The 20,727-nt window shown below is 44.4% G+C and overlaps 1 protein-coding gene across 2 annotated transcripts in view; it reads right to left on the bottom strand.

Moving 5' to 3' along the window:
* The window catches only part of SPPL2A (signal peptide peptidase like 2A), a 57,898-nt gene extending 42,938 nt beyond the window's left edge, over nt 1-14,960 (bottom strand). For both annotated transcript variants that reach the window (XM_073653095.1, XM_073653096.1), the window contains exons 1-2: nt 14,611-14,960; nt 410-529 (exon numbers count right to left, since the gene is read on the bottom strand). In XM_073653095.1, the coding sequence (XP_073509196.1) occupies nt 410-529; nt 14,611-14,661 (171 nt within the window). In that variant the 5' untranslated portion in view covers nt 14,662-14,960. The remainder of the gene's footprint in view (nt 1-409; nt 530-14,610) is intronic.
* Between the last annotated feature and the right edge of the window lie 5,767 nt (nt 14,961-20,727).

The following is a 20,727-nucleotide window of genomic DNA, read 5'->3' as shown; positions in this document are numbered from 1 at the left end:
GTTGCCTGACAATATGATATTCTTTGGATAGGTAACCAATATCAGTTTCGGGTTCGGCACACTCAAAACGTTCACCAACCCGCTTAAGAGCTCCGGCCGCGGATGACATAGTCAACACTATAGCTCTATATTCTTCCAAGTGGCTGTTTTGGGTATTGCAGCTCAGCTCTTAAATTAACTTACAAAATTAGATTGTTCCTGCCATGATAACAAATATACAAGCCCAAATGCGTTATTGTAAATCTGAGTATAATGTTCATATTCAAAAGTAGTGTCAGCTGGCCCAACTATGCAATGGACACTGCCCCGAAGCATTAGTTACTATTAGTGGGTGGAACTTTAGCAGACACTAATTTACTTAAGGAGATTTCTCAGAAAAAGCATACATATCTAATGTGTAATAACTCACAGCATTGGTGTAAGATGTTGGGAGTGTTGTCCATGATGAATTGTACGTTATGCAGTAATCTTTTTCAGAATTCGGCCCCCCGTCACCCTCTGCATGTAAAATGCCGTGAGTGGCACGTATCTGTAAGGCAAATACAGCTTTGTTAGAGAACATATGGAGCAAATATACACTGGGTTATTTGACAATGGAAAGACAAATTCCGATACTTACTCTGAAATACTGTCACTAAAAAATATACAGAAAAGCAAAGGATAATGACACGTTCTCTACAACACAGGCGAGTATTCTTATATAAGGAGTAGGTGGAATACATTTTTCCTAAAAACTAAACCTACCGGAGTGCATAGCTCCTCTAGGTGATATGAAGGAAAGATGGAAGAACAACAAATCTTTCTGCTCCCAATATAAATTATGTACTTGTCAAATGTCGCTTTTATCCACCCGCATAAGAAATCGCTTCTCTACCTACTGGTTTATTAGTTAACGAGGGATTAGGTACAAATCTCCCTGTCTGCTAATAGCGATCGGCACACACTATTCCTCCCAACGCCTCTCATTAACATGCATGGACAAACATGCTCATTTTTATTAACACTTTTTTTTTTCTTCAATATTTTACTTTTTTTTTTTTAACAAATAAAGGGATAAAAGGGAAAACAAAAACATGGAACCAGGACTTCTCCCCTACGTGAACGACCAGAATGGATTAAAATGACACACACGTTCCAATTTATAAGGCTAAGATGGTCCTTCATAACTTTTACATAGGGTTTTTTTCAATCAATACTGGATTCATTGAACATTACAACAAACTTTCAACACTTATTGGTTCCCCTTTAATTTTGGAATCAAAGGAATAACAACATAGTGTCTCAAACCGACTTTCTATTAATACCGGATCTTCTGGATTACAAGCTTTCGACCTTTTTAGTTACTTCCCTTTAAACGCTGTTATCCGAAGGATTGCAATATCCTCCCAAATGTTATAACAACACTTTTTATATGGCTAAAATGGTCTCCTGCAACAACGTTTAAATATGACTTTTTAATAACACTATTTTTTTTTTAATGAGGAAAGAACAATAAGTCAAAAAGTTACCACCACAGGATTGTGCCTACTGAAATACATGGCAAATTCTACTCGCCCTGATATCTTCTATATAGGGAGGTAGTAGACCCCACAGACATTAGATAGTTGGCCGAATAAGCAGAAATAGGTGGGTTTATACAACGGTCATGCACTGTATATAGCCAGCTGTCAGATTGATGTCATCTTTAATTAGATACAATAGCATAGATGCTATACAGAGATAAATCTATACCTACACACTATATGGACAAGTGTAGTCATAGAATTCAGGTTTTGCATTCAGTCCCATTGCCGGAGGTGTATAAAATCCAGCTTTGTGCCATGCTGTCTGCCTTTACTAAAATACTTGGGAAAGAATGAGTCGCTCTAAAGAGTTCACAGAGTTTGAACACGGGCCTATTAGGATGTCACTGCTGTTACAAGATGTTCTTGAAATTTCTCCCCCCTCAATATTCCACGATCATTAATGTGTGGGATTCTTGAAAAGTGGAAGCATTTAGGAACCACATAACTCAGCCACAAAATGTAAAGCTACAGAGCGGGGTCAGCGAGTTGTGAGAAGCATAGTGCAGAAAAGTGACCAGTGCTCTACTGACCCAACTGCAGAATCCCAACCTCCTCTGGCTTTAACATCAGCACAAAAACTGTGCCCCGCCGGTAGCGTAATGGCATGGGTGTCCCTGACTGAACTACTGCCTGCACGCCTTACATCTCAAGCACAATTCGAAGGTGGTGTAAAGCGCATCACCACCGGACTCTGGAGCAGTGGAAATGCGTTCACCGTAGAGGAGAATCACACTTCTCTATCGGGCAGTCTTTTGAACAAGTCTATGTTTGGCAAATGCTGGGAAAACGTTGATGACCTTTTATCCGGCCCCTGGGCAGATTGCCGGGGACCGCAGTGCTTGGGCCGGGAGCTGTATTTTGAAGGTCGCCAGCCCGTTAATTTCTTCTTGCTCTGTGAGCACGCACGCAGTATTCACTACTGAGCGATGAGGTGCGTGTAATGAAACATTAAGTCCTGACACCAGTGCCAGCGTCAGGATGTATTTTGTGGGTGGAGTTGGGGCACAATTTGTACAGCCCCTGAAGGATGATATAACTATCCAAATGGACCTTGGCACAAAAAAAAAAAAAAAAAAAAAAGATTAACCACCCTTGGTTTAGTGGATGAGGGATAATACTATGCAGGTAATTTTCTGGGTTTGCCCAAGGTTCCTAATTCTAGTGAAGGGAAATCTTCAAACTTCAAAATACCAAGACATTTTGGTCAATTGTAAACTTCCAACTTTAAAGAAAAAACCTGGAAGTCTGAACTGAAACGTAAATTGATGTGCATGCAAAATGTAAATGCATGTTCACACAAGGCCACTAGACAGAAAAAAAACAAAAACAAGCAAAATACACAAATAACTGGAAGTAAATGGATAAATTGCACAGTGCAAAAATAATGATAAATAATAACGGGTATTTAGTTAACATAATTTTGATCAAATTAATGTAAAAGCTATCCGGCCACGTCAAGGCAACCCTTATGGGACAGTCCTAACTCTAATAATAAAACCTTACCATTTGTCAAGTGACATACATATGGACAAGGGCAGAGAGACTGATCCCCTAGTAGAAGCATAGACCTGAGGCAGAATGAACCTTTCAGCTCAGACAAAGGGCGGCCACACCCTTAAATGCACTAAAGCACACTGAACTACAAAGAAAAAACCTGGAAGTCCACGTTTTTCTTATACGTAAGAGCCGTTAAGATCTATGGGCCGGACACTGATCTCCCTGAGAATCTGCCTCCAGAGATTATTTTAAATTAAAAGGACATTACCAGTGTGATATATAATAACTGACAGTCTGCTCTCATAATCACACACAGCTATGCACTGAGATCAGAGCTAGCACAGTACAGCAGAGATAATTCAGTACCGCAGAAGTGAAGTTTGTCTCATTACAAACACAACACATTTGTGCTTCAGCTTCTCACCGTCAGGTCATCTCACAGGCAGCCAGCATGGGGAGGCAGTACAGCGGGGCTGACTGGACTGTGAGAAGACAACTGCAAATGTGCTTGTTTGCTTGTTATGTTTGTAATAATAAAAAATTAAACTCTGCTGTACTGTGTTAGCTATAATCAGGCACAGCTCTGCAGCAGAGCTGACAGCACTATAAAAGGCTGCTGCAAATGTTTGGAATTAGAAAAACTTCACTTCTGCTGTACTATGTTAGTTCTAATCTCACTGCAGAGCTGTGTGATGATGAGAGCGAAATGTCAGTCATTACATGTCTCACACTGATAATGTCCCCTTTTTTTGACTAATCTCTTGAGGCGGATTCTCATATAGATCAGTGTCCGGCCCATAGTCCTGAACAGCTCATATATAAGAGAAACATGGATTTCTCTGGAACAAGACACTGAATTTCAGATATCAAAGTATCATTTTATTCAGCCATATAGAGTTGATCCTACTGACAGATTCCTTTTAAATTATAGAGGCAAAAAAATATGTACAACTTCAAAGTACGAGGGAGTGGGGATTATCAGCCAGTTGTACAACTGAAGATACTGGAAATGTATTAATATTTTATATATACATAGTGGTAAATACAGATTACGTCAGAGAAAAAAAATCACATCACAAACTGATTCTTGCAGGGGATCAACATTTTGCCAGAATCTGATCTGAGAAAAAGTAAAGTATTACAATAGTGGATTACAAGAAACGGTGCCTACAATCTTAGTGATTACATGAGATGATACATGATGTACTTATTACCTTACAGTGGCATTTATATAATTTATATGTATTTATTGAACCGTTCTATGTTTCTTCCATTTGTATTTCCACCACTTTCACTCCATATATCTGAAACGTGTAGTAATATTAACAAAAAGTATACAGTACTATTCATACGTGGGCTCTATGCCGCCTGCTATAGGGAAGGCACAGCCTTGGTTACAATATATTATCTTCACAAGGTCTATACGAACAAGAAAATCTAACCAATATCGAATAATAAGTTCACCATGGTGTATTCACAGCCACCACAGTGGCATTTACACGAATATTTGGCTTTGTGTCTGACTCGCCCAGTGTAGTGCACCCTCCGCTATGCACTGTATTGTTTGTTAGAAGCTTAGCTTCTAGCGTGGAATATCTCTGGTATAACACATGCAGTAAAAACTAAAAAAAACATCTCTTTAAAAATCAAGAGAATGCGGAGGAGGTACAGCATAGGCCTAGAGAAGACTTTGTGCGACATATAACAGATCTATACCACACAGATCTCTAATATGGCCGCATGCATAAAGTCTAAGTCTTAGGGCATGCGCACATGTTGAAGATTTGACGCATTTTTGTCACTTTTTTTTCTGCGTACATATTGCTTATTTTTGACTTGCAGATTTGGTGCAGATGTTAATTCTCTCAGGTTCAGTTTTTGCTGCAGATTTCAACCATAGTAGTGGGGGGGAAATCTGCAACAAAAGCGTATCAAAAAACATGGCAAAAATACACCTATTAAATGCTGCGTTTTTCCTGCCAATAGATGTAGAAATGGTTCTGCACATACCAAAAAAAGGTTTTTGCACATAAACATCACATTTGGGAATCTTAGTCCACGTTCACATTGTCAGTATGTGGTCAGTATTTTACCTCAGTATTTGTAAGTCAAAACCAGGAGTGGGTGATAAATACAGAAGTGGTGACGTGTTTCTATTATACTTTTCCTCTGATTGTTCCTCTCCTGGTTTTGTCTTACAAATACTGAGGTAAAATACTGACCAAATACTGAACGTGTGAATTTGGCCTTATACGGTTAGACCATAAAACTACCACAAAGACTCAAGCTGGCCATACTCAGGAGACAGCTGAACGTCTGACCGACAGCCATGTCTCCCAACAACAACCTACATATAAACATTTGGTCATGTGTTTTTGATAGGGAGAGAGGGAAAAGCTGCTCCCAGACACCACAGCCAGCATCTAATCTCCCCTGAGAATATTCACACTGTCCAATCCTTCTCTCCCCCGACCTCAACTATCTGGTGGGGATCGGGGGCCCAATACATAGCAATACATTGCCTTCTATACCCAAATTGTGAGGTTTGAAGGACTTTAACCTGATGTGTGTACAGGTCTTGACTCTCAGGTTTCTTTCACAATGCGTTCCAGCATCTGTTCGGTGGTCCCATCAGGGCTTACATCTGAACCCTACACAAAATGTGATTCTGACATATGCACCGAAGCAGCCATAGACTATAATGGTGCTGGCAGAGTGAACGTGGGCTCTGCCGTGCATCATTTTCAGGCGTGTACGCCTATTGGAAATGGATACCTAGGTGCAGTCTACTATGTCTGAGTGTCCGCCTCTTGTAGACGTACATGCCTGAAAATGATGCATGTCCAAGTGCATGTTCACTCTGCTGGCACCATTAGAGTGTATGGCATAGTCCAAATCCCGTTTTGTGGGGGGTTCAGACATAAGCTTCGACGGGGCCACCGAACAGGTAACAGAACGCAATGTGAAAGCAGGAATGGAAGAACCATGATGCACAGAGCGGCCAGGAGTCTCCTGACCCAAGCTCAGCAGACTCATATATGGCTAGAAGGCTGCAGGGTTTGGGTCTGGTGACCTGCAGATCTCCATGCATTATGGATGTGTGAATCTAGCCTTATTATGGAAAAGTCTATGTGACCATGTATTAAACTGAGCATTGTGGCTTCATTTGGAAAGAGGCATTTTCCCCAATGGAAATTCCCTCTCACACCCCCTGAAAAATATCAATTGCCCCTTTAAGCATTACTGAATGTTAGGAGACATTGTTAGGGGATGTAATATCAGTACATAATCCAGTAATGGATGACTCCTGATGCCCGGACTTGTTAATTCTGCCACTGCATGAATTAAACCCCCGTCCGTCCATTGGCCCGTCACTAAGCCAAAAGCTTCTTACATGTAATACAGATGGCACGCCGGTGTTCCTATAATAACCAGTGCAGATTATCCAGGGATCTGCCACCATACCTCCAGAATCACCACAGCAAAAATTGTAGCTTTCTATTTCATGCCGACAGAAACACAAAAAACGAGTACTAAGCCCCCTCAGGAAACCTTACAGGGGGTGTCGGAGATCTATTTTTATTCCTTCATAGGTTCACAGATGTCTCAAATGACAAATACAACTGCTACTCCCTTTTGTGTACAGGCTGCAGCAGTGATGTCATGACTACAGTGCATGAGACCGCTGCAGCCAATCACTGACCTCAGCGGTGATGTTAGCATTTCTGAGGCCAGTAACTGCCTGCAATGGTGACACCCAAGATGACACTACTATATTTACTCACCATTTTTGTTGTATTTTAGGTTTGTACAGTCCGTACACGGGTCTGGTGATTGGTCTGATTCCTTTTTGCATTTGCACCTTTTATATCTAATATTTGGTGTTTTTTTCCTGGTTTTGCATTTGGGCCTAATTTTTCAATTTTCTTTGCACTTTTTTAATCTATATTTTATCTGTGCACCATTCTAGAAGTTTAGGGTTTCCAGATGTTTTCAGCTGACTCCGTTTCCCCTGGAGGATTTTTTTTTTTTTTTTTTTTTACGCCAGATATTTTGCACAATTTTTGCATCATTTTGATAACCGTGCAACTTTTTTGCCCTAAAAAATTGTCGCAAAACAGATAAAGAACAAGAATAGAGAGCATTTTTCTTTTTGTGGAAAAAATCTGAGAACTGTGTCCTCCATTTTTAAAAATTTGGTGCAACCAATAGAAGACGAAGAAGAAAAGTGACTTCATAAATGTAAATGCTGAATCGGGGCCATATCTGTTAGGATTCTCGACAGCCACGTATCGCTACTCAAGCTATAGACGTCAGAACACAACAATTTCCAGTACAAGTCAAACCAGGAACAAAAGCAGCCGACGTATGACAATGTTCCCATGTAAACTATAGAATGAAACAATACGGCGTAGCTTTCAGATCAAGCATTTTTTATCCACATAGTAACAATTAACTATGAAATGTCCTGGACAGGAACAATTATCTAAATTAGGCTATGTTCACACATGGCACTTTTGCAGTTTTTTCTTTTTTTTTTTTTGCTGCTGCGTTTTTTTTCTGCAGAAAAGCAGCTGCTTTTTACAGTACTAGCAAAAGCTTTGAGATTTCAGAAATCTCATGTACACTCTTGCTTTTTTTCATGAGCACTGAAGTGTTTTTGAAAATATTTCAGCATTTTTTGGGGAATAAAACTAACTTTATGAACATCTAATGTAGACAGATCACACGTGATTATGCCTTGCAAACACTATAAAAACAAAGAAAATGTAGCAAAAACAAAAAAGCAGCAAAAACAAAGCAAATTGCTACGTTTTATACGCTGCGTTTCTTTAATGCCAAGAGTGAATGTTTTGGCTGGAGAAAAAAAACACCATGTTGATCCATTTACTCATTAGCAAAATACATCATCATGTACCCAATCCGTTGAGGTTCACAATCTATTCTTCTCATAGGACTCTTTCTTAGATGTTGTACCCTAACTAATAATGGGGGTCTTCTTTAAACTGAAGACCCCTTAGAGCTACTTTTCAGGACAACTGATCTTTGATCTAATTAGCGGCCAGCCGGAGAAAGCTTAAATTGGTGGTTTTCTTGCTAGAAATTAGGACACCACAAACCAGAGACAGGAATAAGAAAAAAGACAGCTTGTGGTGGGCTGACAACACACAGCATTCCTATGGCAGCCCTGCTGGATTTTCACATCACTCCCACTACTCAGAGAAGGAAATCTGGCAAGAAGAAAATGTTAGGTAATTTCTTAGTGTATTTTAGTAGTAGGAAGGGCCTTAAATTCCCACCAGTGCACACATAGACATCCTGCTTGTAAATAGACAAACTCTGATAAGGCTGGGTGCCCACGTAGTGTTTTACAAGCGTTTATGCTGCGGAATTTCAGCAGCATAAACGCTTGGGAAGCGCTTGGTAATCCGCCCCCCATCGTCCCCAATCACAAGCCGCACTTTCAATGCCCATGTTGCGGAGTTTTCCGCAGCGTTTATGCTGCGCTCAAAAATCCGCAGCATGTCCATTAATTTTGCAGATAAGCAGGGTAATCGCCGCCATTGACTTGCATTGGACCGCGTGACATCTGCATCACTGCATGTGCACAAGCAGATATCACACGGTTCAATGTGTGGATGGTACCCAGGTCTGGAGGAGAGGAGACTCCCATCCAGACCTGGGTACCATAGAAACTGTAAAAAAAAGAATTTAAACTCACCTTCTGATGTCCTTCCGGTGTTTTGTCTGCTCCGTCCGGTGTCTTGCAATGTTCGCGTTGATGTGAAGGACCTGCCATGTAGTCACTGAGTCATGTGACCCATCACATGGCTCAATGACGTCACCGCAGGTCCTTCACACCCCCGCAAACAGTGCAAGACACCGGACGGAGCAGACAAAACACCGGGAAGACATCAGAAGGCGAGTATAAACTTTTTTTTTTTTATTTTTCACCATTCTTATTCTTTTTTTTAACTAACTTGGTCACACTACTATAAATCCATGCCGGTTGCATGGATTTATATCATGTGAACAAGTTGTCAAGCACTTTTCCAAGTGATGCTAAAATCGCTTGGAAAAGCGCTTGACAACCCGCAAGCAGAAATACATGCAAAAACGCTTGACAAATGCTTCTACCTGGCGGGAAAACCGCATTTAAAATCCGCGTGCGTTTTTCCTGCCAGGGAGAAGCGTAAAAAATATGCAGCATTTCTGCATCGTGGGCACTTAGCCTAACATCGCATTTAAAGGGACTCTGTCAGCACAGAATGACTGTTCAAACCAAATACAGGCGCTCGGTGCTTCATGGCGGGGCCAAATATTTATATACATCTTCCCACCTGCTTGGTTTCTATCTCCACACCCTTCTTCTTTGATTGACAGCACTGGCTTCATAGAGCCAGAGAAGGGTGGAGATAGATGGAGAACAAGCAGGTGGGAAGGTGTATATAAATGATTGGCCCCGCCATGATGCACCGAGCGCCAGTCATTCTGTGCTGAGAAAGTCTCTTTAAAGGAAATCTGTCAGCAGTATTTCACCCCGAACCATTTATATGTGCATTTAGTGCTGGAGTGACAGAGGCTTCAGATCATCAGTATCACTTGCTTATCAATTCAAATGCTGATTTCCCAGTAACAGAGGAACGGACTGGCCATGTAAAATGTATTGCTGGACTTGTCTTTGAAAGTGCTACTTGCACATATACACTACCGTTCAAAAGTTTGGGGTCACCCAGACAATTTTGTGTTTTCCATGAAAACTCATACTTTTATTTATCAAATGAGTTGCAAAATGATTAGAAAATATAGTCCAGACATTGACAAGGTTAGAAATAGTGATTTTTATTTGAAAGAATAATTTTCTCCTTCAAATTTTGCTTTCGTCAAAGAACGCTCCCTTTGCAGCAATTCCAGCATTGCAGACCTTTGGCATTCTAGCTGTTAATTTGCTGAGGTAATCTTGAGACATTTCACCCCATGCTTCCTGAAGCCCCTCCAACAAGTTGGATTGACTTGATGGGCAGTTTTTCCGTACCATACGGTCAAGCTGCTCCCACAACAGCTCAATGGGGTTGAGATCTGGTGACTGCGATGGCCACTCCATTACAGATAGAATACCAGCTGCCTGCTTCTTCCCTAAATAGTTCATGCATAATTTGGAGGTGTGCTTTGGGTCATTGTCCTGTTGTAGGATGAAATTGGCACAATCAAGCGCTGTCCACAGGGTATGGCATGGCGTTGCAAAATGGAGTGATAGCCTTCCTTACTCAAAATCTCATTTACCTTGTACAAATCTCCCACTTTACCAGCACCAAAGCAACCCCAGACCATCACATTACCTCCACCATGCTTGACAGATGGCGTCAGGCACTCTTCCAGCATCTTTTCAGTTGTTATGCGTATCACAAATGTTCTTCTGTGTGATCCAAACACCTCAAACTTTGATTCGTCTGTCCATAAAACTTTTTTCCAATCTCCCTCTGTCCAATGTCTGTGTTCTTTTGCCCATATTAATCTTTTCCTTTTATTAGCCAGTCTCAGATATGGCTTTTTCTTTGCCACTTTGCCCTGAAGGCCAGCATCCCGGAGTCGCCTCTTCACTGTAGACGTTGACACTGGCGTTTTGCGTGTACTATTTAATGAAGCTGCCAGTTGAGGAGCTGTGAGGCGTCGATTTCTCAAACTAGAGACTCTAATGTACTTGTCTTGTTGCTCAGTTGTGCAGCGGGGTCTCCCATTTCTCTTTCTACTCTGGTTAGAGCCTGTTTGTGCTCTCGTCTGAAGGGAGTAGTACACACCGTTGAAGGAAATCTTCGGTTTATTGGCAATTTCTCGCATGGAATAGCCTTCATTTCTAAGAACAAGAATAGACTGTCGACTTTCACATGAAAGTTCTCTTTTTCTGGCCATTTTGAGAGTTTCATAGAACAAACAAATGTAATGCTTCAGATTCTCAACTAGCTCAAAGGAAGGTCAATTTTATAGCTTCTCAAATCAGCCAAACCATTTTTAGCTAGGCTAACATACTTGTGCAAGGGTTTTCTGAGGTTTTCTAAACATCCATTAGCCTTCTTACACAGTTAGCAAACACAATGTACCATTAAAACACTGGAGTGATGGTTGTTGGAAATGGGCCTCTATACACCTATGGAGACATTGCAATAAAAACAAGACGTTTGCAGCTAGAATAGTCATTTACCACATTAACAATGTATAGAGTGTATTTCTGATTCATTTAATGTTAGCTTCATTGAAAAAAAATTTGCTTTTCTTTAAAAAATAATGAAATTTCTAAATGACCCCAAACTTTTGAACGGTAGTGTAAATTGTTTGAGAGGGGTGAAAGCCTGCTGACATTCTTTTTAAGGGAATTTAGAGTTAGGCGATTCCCTTGTGAAATGTTGTAGGTAAAGGGTTATTTTCAAGTTCGTTAATGGGTAAAATAGAAAAGAGCATGTGAAAACAAGCAACTGTAATTTATTGGTTATTAAAAATCCTCTCAAGAACGAAAAAAACTTTTATTTTATTGCTTATGGCTCATTGCCTAGGTAACCAGCCACCTCTGCAATCTATCATGATGGCAGTAAATGCACATTTTTACAAGCTCTTTTGGAAAACTTATGCTCTGAAGCTGGTCAGGATTCCAGGATTGCTGGAGCGCTATGTTAGCTCCCGATCCAACCAGTTTCAATCCAACTGTGCTCCTCTGACACTGCAGAGGCAAGGTTGTCTCATAGCAGCATCGGCGAGTGCACAGATCTGGCAAGAGCCGCAACAATGCCGCTGGTCCAAACTGTCAATCAAGCAGAAGTGTCCTACCCTCCAACAAGTGGGAAGCCTGGAGACCGCAGAAGTCCTGCAGAAGATGAGACAACCCCTTTAAACAGATTTTTCCTTAAGGGTATGCATCTTCCTGCCTAAGCTGTGAGCTAAAATGGAGAGTGATGGCAGACAGCGGATCCCACTCCGCCAGAACAGACAGAGCCAAGTATCACTAATTCATCTGCAGAGAAACGAGCAGTCACACAGCGTTCATCGACGGACAATCAGAGACGCTGGACCTGCGGCGTTTGAAGCGGCTTCATTCTATAAAATCGGATTCCAACACAAAACAACCCTGTTAACAGATGTGAATAAATACAATGCACTGTCTATGATCCAAGAATATGTAATTTAATAGTACATTACTAATAGCATCCAGGAATTCCAGATTCTCAGTAATCAGCGGTGAAATAAGCAATTGAGACCCCTAGAAATGGCAGGAGGATATTCTGGCTGGTAATTTATCCTGGGTCGTCCTTTCCTTACAAGTGCCTTTAGTACACTTTGGTAGTGCCACGTGGTAACCCAGCATCTCTGGAATTACTTGTGGATCAGGAATCACATTGCCCTCACTCATCACGTCTGTAGTCATCGGTCCGAGGAGGAATCCATCAATGGTAATAGAAGAGAAAAAGGATCTGTCATCAATGCCGGTCACACAAGGTTGTGGTCCATAGCTCTTCTCTTATGTCAATAAAACATTTCATCCAGACAAGCTCCTTCCTCAGTTATAAACCCAGTTTTATCCCAGAGAGGACCTGGTGAGGGTCAAAAATACATTTTGACACAAAATTGTAAGAATTTTAAACTGCAAACTTGTCAGACCACAATTGATGACAGAACTTCTCTGCTATTGCCAAATATTACTGCCTGCATTTTGTCTATACAATCCTGGGCACTGGTGGGGGAGGTCAGTGCCCTGGGACCGGCCAGAGACAGTGGATCAGTGCAGCGGTCCGGGCAGGCTGGTGAGATGAGCGAGGGCAGTGCCCCGGACTGGCCAGAGGAGTGGGTGAGGGCAGTACCGTGGGACAGGTAAGAGAATCGAGTGAGGGTTGTGTTCTGGCCAAGGGGGACGGTATAGGACTGGGTGGCACTAAGACAGGTCAAAGCACTGGGTGACGGCAGTGCTGTGGACAAAAGATGAATAAGGGCTGCAAAATGGCCAGAAGTAGTGATTGAGGGCTGTGTTCTGGGCGAAGCAGACGGTATAGGACTGGATAGCACATTGGGCGAGGTCGGTGGTCTAGGACTGGATGGCACACTGGGCGAGGTCGGTGGTCTAGGACTGGATGGCACACTGGGCGAGGGCAGTGATGTAGGACAAAAAAAGTGAATGAGTGCTGCAAAATGGCCAGAAGGTGTGAGTGAGGGCATCGCTCTGAAAAATGGGGTCAGTGGGGGCATCGTCCTGAAACAGGCCAGAATAGTTGAGTGGGGGACATCGCCCTGAAACAGGCCAGTAGGGGTGAGGGCATCGCCCTGGGACGGGTCAGTGAGGTGGGTGAGGGCATCGCCCTGGGACGGGTCAGTGAGGTGGGTGAGGGCATCGCCCTGGGACGGGTCAGTGAGGGTGAGGGCATCGCCCTGGGATGGGTCAGTGAGGTGGGTGAGGGCATCGCCCTGAGATGGGTCAGTATGGGTGAGGGCATCGCCCTGGGACGGGTCAGTGAGGGGGGTGAGGGCATCGCCCTGGGACGGGTCAGTGAGGGGGGTGAGGGCATCGCCCTGGGACGGGTCAGTGAGGGGGGTGAGGGCATCGCCCTGGGACGGGTCAGTGAGGGGGGTGAGGGCATCGCCCTTGGACGGGTCAGTATGGGTGAGGGCATCGCCCTGGGATGGGTCAGTGAGGTGGGTGAGGGCATCGCCCTGGGATGGGTCAGTGAGGGTATCGCCCTGGGACGGGTCAGTGAGGGGGGTGAGGGCATCTCCCTGGGACGGGTCAGTGAGGTGGGTGAGGGCATCGCCCTGGGACGGGTCAGTGAGGGTGAGGGCATCGCCCTGGGACGGGTCAGTGAGGGTGAGGGCATCGCCCTGGGACGGGTCAGTGAGGGTGAGGGCATCGCCCTGGGACGGGTCAGTGAGGGTGAGGGCATCGCCCTGGGACGGGTCAGTGAGGGGGATGAGGGCATCGCCCTGGGACGGGTCAGTGAGGGGGGTGAGGGCATCGCCCTGGGACGGGTCAGTGAGGGGGGTGAGGGCATCGCCCTGGGACGGGTCAGTGAGGTGGGTGAGGGCATCGCCCTGGGACGGGTCAGTGAGGGGGGTGAGGGCATCGCCCTGGGATGGGTCAGTGAGGTGGGTGAGGGCATCGCCCTGGGACGGGTCAGTGAGGGTGAGGGCATCGCCCTGGGACGGGTCAGTGAGGGTGAGGGCATCGCCCTGGGACGGGTCAGTGAGGGGGGTGAGGGCATCGCCCTGGGACGGGTCAGTGAGGTGGGCGAGGGCATCGCCCTATGACCCAGTACCAGTGACTGCCTTGAGGGTGGCAGTGTTCGTGGCACAGCTTTAGTTCTGTAAACCATCTTTGGCAGCACATACATGTACCTAACACGAACACCGCTGCCCATTACTACCATAGACGTGAGTTATTGTTAGCGGATTATCATGGAGGGATCTGTGTGCGGACTACAAGTCCCAGCCCGGCTCTGACACTCTGGCATTGTGCCCATTATGTCTGCCTGCTCCCCGGCACATCCATAGTGTACACGGGGCAGTACGTTACCTGCGGTAGGTGCAGCAGCAGTATGAGGCCCAGCAGAGCGGACAGCTCCATTTCAGCTGTCAATCACGACAGTAAGACAGGCGGCGGCCCGGGGTTTCATGTAGGCGAAGCCGCACTAATGTGTCAACAATGAGAATGGCTTCTTTCCGGGATCTTCACTTCCTGTCGGTCGATGAATCCCCGTGAAGAAGCGGAGGGCAGGCCGGCAGCTCCCGGATCACCGATGTCACCGATCTGCCCTGGGCAAGGAAAGAGCTGTGACCGGAGGAGTCAGACCAGTACCCGGAGCCTCCTACCAGGATCTGCGTAGCAACAAGTGACGCTGCGCAGTGGACGCTGGGATGGGTTTATGCGCATGCGCAGGTATATTACAGAAAATTCCCTGGCTTTGGCCATTGAACTTTCGGTCACGAGTTATAATTTCCGCGTCGGTGATGAGTTGTGTCACGTCATGCGGATAAAAGACCGTACAGGCTGCTCGTCAGAGGAGGACACGTAAGGAACCTATTAGGCCGGATTCACACCAAGTGTTTTTTTCCTATCCAAAGCCAGGTTTACATACGACAGACATATAAAAAACATATGTATCAAGAAAAGATTTAGGCTAAGTCCCCACCTGTCACACAACTAAATGACTTCACCGCAGGTCCTTTTAGACCATCGCGAGATGTACAACAGACCGGACGCATCGGAGAAAGCACCAGGGGCCATCGGAAGGTGAGTATAATGTTTATTTCTTATTTTAAATTCTTTTTTTAACAGGTACTATGGTACCCGGGTCTGGAGGAGAGTCTCCCCTTCTCCAGACCCGGGTACCATCCGCACATTGAATCACTTAATATCCGCATGTGCACATGTAGTCATACGGATATTATGCGATTCAATGCAAGTCAATGGAGGCAATTACGCTGCGTGTCCGCAAAATTAATGGACATGCTGCGTATTTTCCGCACTGATAATCCGCAGCGGAAAGTTCCGCAGCATGTGCACAGCACATGCGGATTATCATTGGGGACCATGGGGCACTTATTACCAGGCATTTTTTAAGCGTTTTCGCTGCGGAAATTCCGCGGCAAAAACGCATAGTGGGCACGCAGCCTTAACCTATTCATCCAGCAGCCGGAGCCAGAATTATGGCGGAAATTTGCCCCCCCCCCCAAGCACATATGCGCTTTGTACACTTAGTCACGGGCCAACAAGCTGCTCTCCCTAATTCAATGTTCAGTGAAAAACTGACAGAAGGAAAAAGAAAAGTTCGTTATCACGTGACCGTAAGTGTGAAAATCACATGTGAGTGAAGGGGCCGTGTGATGACTGCTGGAACCTGCAAGCAGAGCTGAATCCTGAGGGCAGAGACTGAAGTCTGTATAACTTGTGCGAGGATCGCATCATAAACCTCATACTGGCTCTCTGCCCTCCTGACCTGAGCTTGACAGCTGCATAGAAATCCATCACGCTGTCATGGTCAGGTCAGGAGAGGTGCCGGCCAGTCCGTGCTGTACGATTCAATCATCGCACGCACGAGTTATACAGCCGTCTGTCTCTGCCCTTACAGTGAGTATATTACACGCTGTTAGGATTGGCTACAGGGCTTTATTTTATAATTAAAGAGCTTCTCCAAGTTTGAGATGAAAGTCTGCAGTCACTCTAGGTGACTACAAGCTTCTGAATTCTCATAGCGCATGCACTGCATACTTTTAGGATTCTTCCTTCCCGGTGGCAAGAGTGGACGGTCATGTGAGCACAAGTATGCGATTTGTATACTTCTGATCACATTACGACTAGAAGCGTCCGGCCTCGCTCAATTCATTGTCATTGAGTGAGGCCACGCATGTCTAGTCGGCATGTGACCACATGTATGCAAATAGCCGGCACGAGAGAATCCTGTCAGCGTGCAATGTGCACTGTGAGAATTCAGAAGTCTGCAGTCACATAGAATGACTGCAGACTCCTCACAAACTTGGGCAACCCCTTTAATGCTCCTAACAAATACAAATATGAGAATTAGTATCACAAATAACATTTACATCCAGGTACCTGATAGATGACGTTGTCTCTGGAGTCATTCTCTTTCTTTTCTTCTTCATCTTGTCCAGACACCGTGATGATTTTTTCCCATCCACCCCTCGGTTCTGCAGACTTCCATCTTCTCCTTTCTTCTGCAGCACGTCACATACTGTCCCCTCCTGGCTGTACCCTTACACTGTCCCCCAATGCTACCCCCCTCTCCACATTACTCAGTCTCTATTCTGTGCCCCACTCACACTTTCCTCCCCCATACTGTCTCCTCACACTATTTCCCCTCCCTCTTCATACTGTCTCCTCTCACGTTGCCCCTGCTAACCATAATGTCTGCTCATATTTACCAACTCGCTCTCGATACTGCCTCCTCACACATCCCCTGACTCCCAATACTGTGTACATACACATCCCATCACTCTCGCTCCCCATACTGTGTCTGTACACATCCCATCATTCTCGCTCCCCATACTGTGTCCGTACACATTCTATCACCCTCGCTCCCCATACTGTGTCAGTACACATCCCATCATCCTCGCTCCCCATACTGTGACTGCACCCATGCCCCCACTCGCTCCCTATACTGTGTCCACATACATTACTCCCCATACTGTGTTCGCACCCATCCTCCCCATTTTGAGTCCGCACCAATCCACCCACTCACCATACTGTGTCTGTACTCTTCCTGCCCTCATACATCCCCCCTTACTCCTCATACTGTGTCCGCAGCATCCCACCACTCACCATACTGTGTCCGCACCCATTCCCCCATACTGTTTCCTCGTACATGCCCCCCATCTCCTCCCTTTGTTCCTCATACAGTGTCTTCAAATTTCTCCCGCTTCCCATATTGTGTCTGCACCTTTCCCTTTCTTGCTCCCCAAACTAGTGTTCTCAAATTTCCCTCCCATTACACAAAATCTCACCAACCCCTCCCCTGTTACACTAAATCACCTCCCACACACTAAATACCCCCATCCCAAATCTCCCCTCACACACATAAAATACCTCCATCCCAAATCACTCCCACACACTAAATACCCTCATCCCAAATCACCCCCACACACTAAATACCCCCATCCCAAATCACCCCCACACACTAAATACCCCCATCCCAAATCTCTCCTCACACACATAAAATACCTCCATCCCAAATCTCCCCCACACACTAAATGCCCATATCCTAAATCACCCCCCAAGCACATTGAATACCCCAATCATAAAAACCCCCATGGACATTGAATACCATCATCACAAATCTCCCCCCCCCCCCCACACACACACACACTGAATTCCCCCCGGGTTACACTAAGTCTCCGGTGTCTTCAGCTCCAGTGTGGAGCACTTGCCATCAATGCGCACCCCTGTCTGCAGCGCCGACGAGTAACGTCAGCAGCGTGATCACATGACCTGATCACGCTGCTGGCATCGCTCTGACTCTGCGGTCAGAGTTTCAATTGTGCTCTCGTCTCAAAGACACGAGTATAATCACTGGGAACTGGAAAAGTGGCCAGGGCTTGCACGAGGCTGTTTGTGGTGAGGCTGTCAGGTCAGGACAGAAGATCCGGGTTAGGACAGGGCGTTTTGGTCCCTAAATTGACTGGATAATATGTCCCTGTGAGAAGAACCTTAACCCTTTCACCCCTAAGCCTGTTTTCACCTTCCTGACCAGGCCAAATTTTACAATTCTGACCAGTGTCACTTTATGAGGTAATAACTCTTTTTCGTGACATATTGTACTTCATGATTGTGGTAAAATTTCTTCGATATCACTTGCGTTTATTTCTGAAAAAAACGGAAATTTGGCAAAAATGTTGAAAATTTTGCAGTTTTCAAACTTTGAATTTTTATGCTCTTAAATCAGAGAGATATGTCAGACAAAATAGTTAATAAATAACATTTCCCACATGTCTACTTTACATCAGCACAATTTTGGAACCAAAATTTTTTTTTGTTAGGAAGTTATAAGGGATAAAAGTTGACCAGTGATTTCTCATTTTTCCAATAAAATTTACAAAACCATTTTTTTTAGGGACCACATCACATTTGAAGTCACTTGGAGGGGCCTTTATGACAGAAAATAGCCAAAAGTGACACCATTCTAAAAACTGCACCCCTCAAGGTGCTCAAACCCACATTCAAGAACTTTATTAACCCTTCAGGTGGTTCACAGGAATTTTTGGAATGTGGAACAAAACAATTTTTTTTTCACAAAAATTTTACTTTAGCCCCAATTTTTTTATTTTTGCAAGGGTAACAGGAAAAAATGGACTGCAAAATTTTTTGTGCAATTTCTCTTGAGCACGCCGATACCCCATATGTGGGGGAAAGCCATTGTTTGGATGCACAAAAGGGCTCGGAAGGGAAGGAGCTCCTATTGACTTTTTGAATGTAAAATTTGCTTGAATAATTAGCAGACGCCATGTCGCATTTGTAGAGCCACTGATGTGCCTAAACAGTGGAAACCCCCCCCCCAAGCGTCAACATTTTGGAAACTAGACCCCTCAGGGAACTTATCTAGATGTGTGGTGAGCACTTTGAGCCCCCAAGTGTTTCACAAAAGTTTACAATGTAGAGCCATGAAAATAAAAAAAATCACTTTTTTTCCACAAAAATTATCTTTTATCCCCAATTTATTTTATTTTCGCAAGGGTATCAAGAGAAATTGGACCCCAAAAGTTGTTGTGCAATTTCTCCTGAGTACACTGATACCTCATATGTGGGAGAAAACTACTGCTTGGGCGCACGTCAGGGCTTGGAAGGGAAGGAGTGAAGTTTTGGAATGCAGACTTTGATGGAATGGTCTGCAGGCTTCATGTTGCGTTTGCAGAGCCCTTAATGTGCCTAAACAGTGGAAATGCCCAACAAGTGCTCCTTTTTTGGAAACTAGACCCCACAATGAATTTATCTAAATGTGTGGTGAGCACCTTGTACCCCCAGGTGCTTCACAGAAAATTATATTGTTGACTTGTGAAAATAAAAAAAAATCAAATTTTTTTCCACAAAAATGTTATTTTAGCCAAAAAATATATTTTCACAAGGGTAACAATAGAAAATGGACCCCAAAATTTGTTGTGCAATTTCTCCTGAGCACGCAGATATCCCATATGTGGTCGAAAACTACTTTTGAGACACAGTGCAAAGCTCAGAAGGGAACAAGCGCCATATTGGAGTTCATATTTTGCTGGGCTAGTGTGACGGTGCCATGTCACATTGGCAGAGCCCCTAAGGCGCCAATACCCTACATGTAATTGGGAACTACTTTTTAGGCACAGTAGAAATCTCAGAAGGGAAGGAGCGCCATATTATAGTGCATATTTTACTGTTATGGTTTGTGGGTTCTGTGACCCACTAGGAGAGCCCTTGAGGTGCCAGAACAGCAGAACCCCCTATAAGAGACCCCATTTTACAAACTACACCTCTGGATGAATTTATCTAGGGGTGCAGTGAACATGTTGACACCACATGTGCCTCACAGAATTTTACACCATTGGGCGGTGAAGAAAGAATAATTACATTTTTACCACCAAAGTTTTGTTTTAGCCCCAGATTTTACATTTTAACACTGGGAAATGGGTAAAAATTGCACCAAAATTTGTCCCACAATTTTTGCTGAATGTAGAAATACTCCATATGTGGCTGTACAGTACTGCTTAGCCACACGGCGAGACTCCAGAGGGACGGAGCAATATTTGCCTCTGGAGCGGAGATTTTCCTAGAATAGTATGCAGACTCTATATACAGAGCCCCTAAGTGCTAAGACAGCAGAAACTCCCCTCAAGTGATCCCATTTTGGAAATGATACCCCTCTGGGAATTTATCTACAGGTGACTTGCTTTTTTGTGGATTGAGTCAAAGCTTTTATTGTGATCCAAAATGTTCCCATTTATCCTGTGCTCATGTCACGGGTGTGTCAGATGTGAGGGACAGTCGCCCTGCAGTTGGTTGCAGAAGATCTCTTCGTTTGGCATTACAGACACCTTCTTAGCTGTTTCACTCTTGGACCCAGCGGCTACCTCCTGCCTGCTAATTGACACCCTGCCCTGGGTGTTTAAACAGTCTTACTTTGCAGCAGGAGTGTGCCGGTGATACTCACAT

Source organism: Phyllobates terribilis, unplaced genomic scaffold (assembly GCF_046119375.1).
Source record: "Phyllobates terribilis strain yellow unplaced genomic scaffold, ASM4611937v1 Scaffold_11__3_contigs__length_659146591, whole genome shotgun sequence".
NCBI lineage: Eukaryota > Metazoa > Chordata > Amphibia > Anura > Dendrobatidae > Phyllobates > Phyllobates terribilis.
The sequence above is the reverse complement of the archived record's forward strand: the minus strand, read 5'-3'. Positions and strand labels throughout refer to the sequence as shown.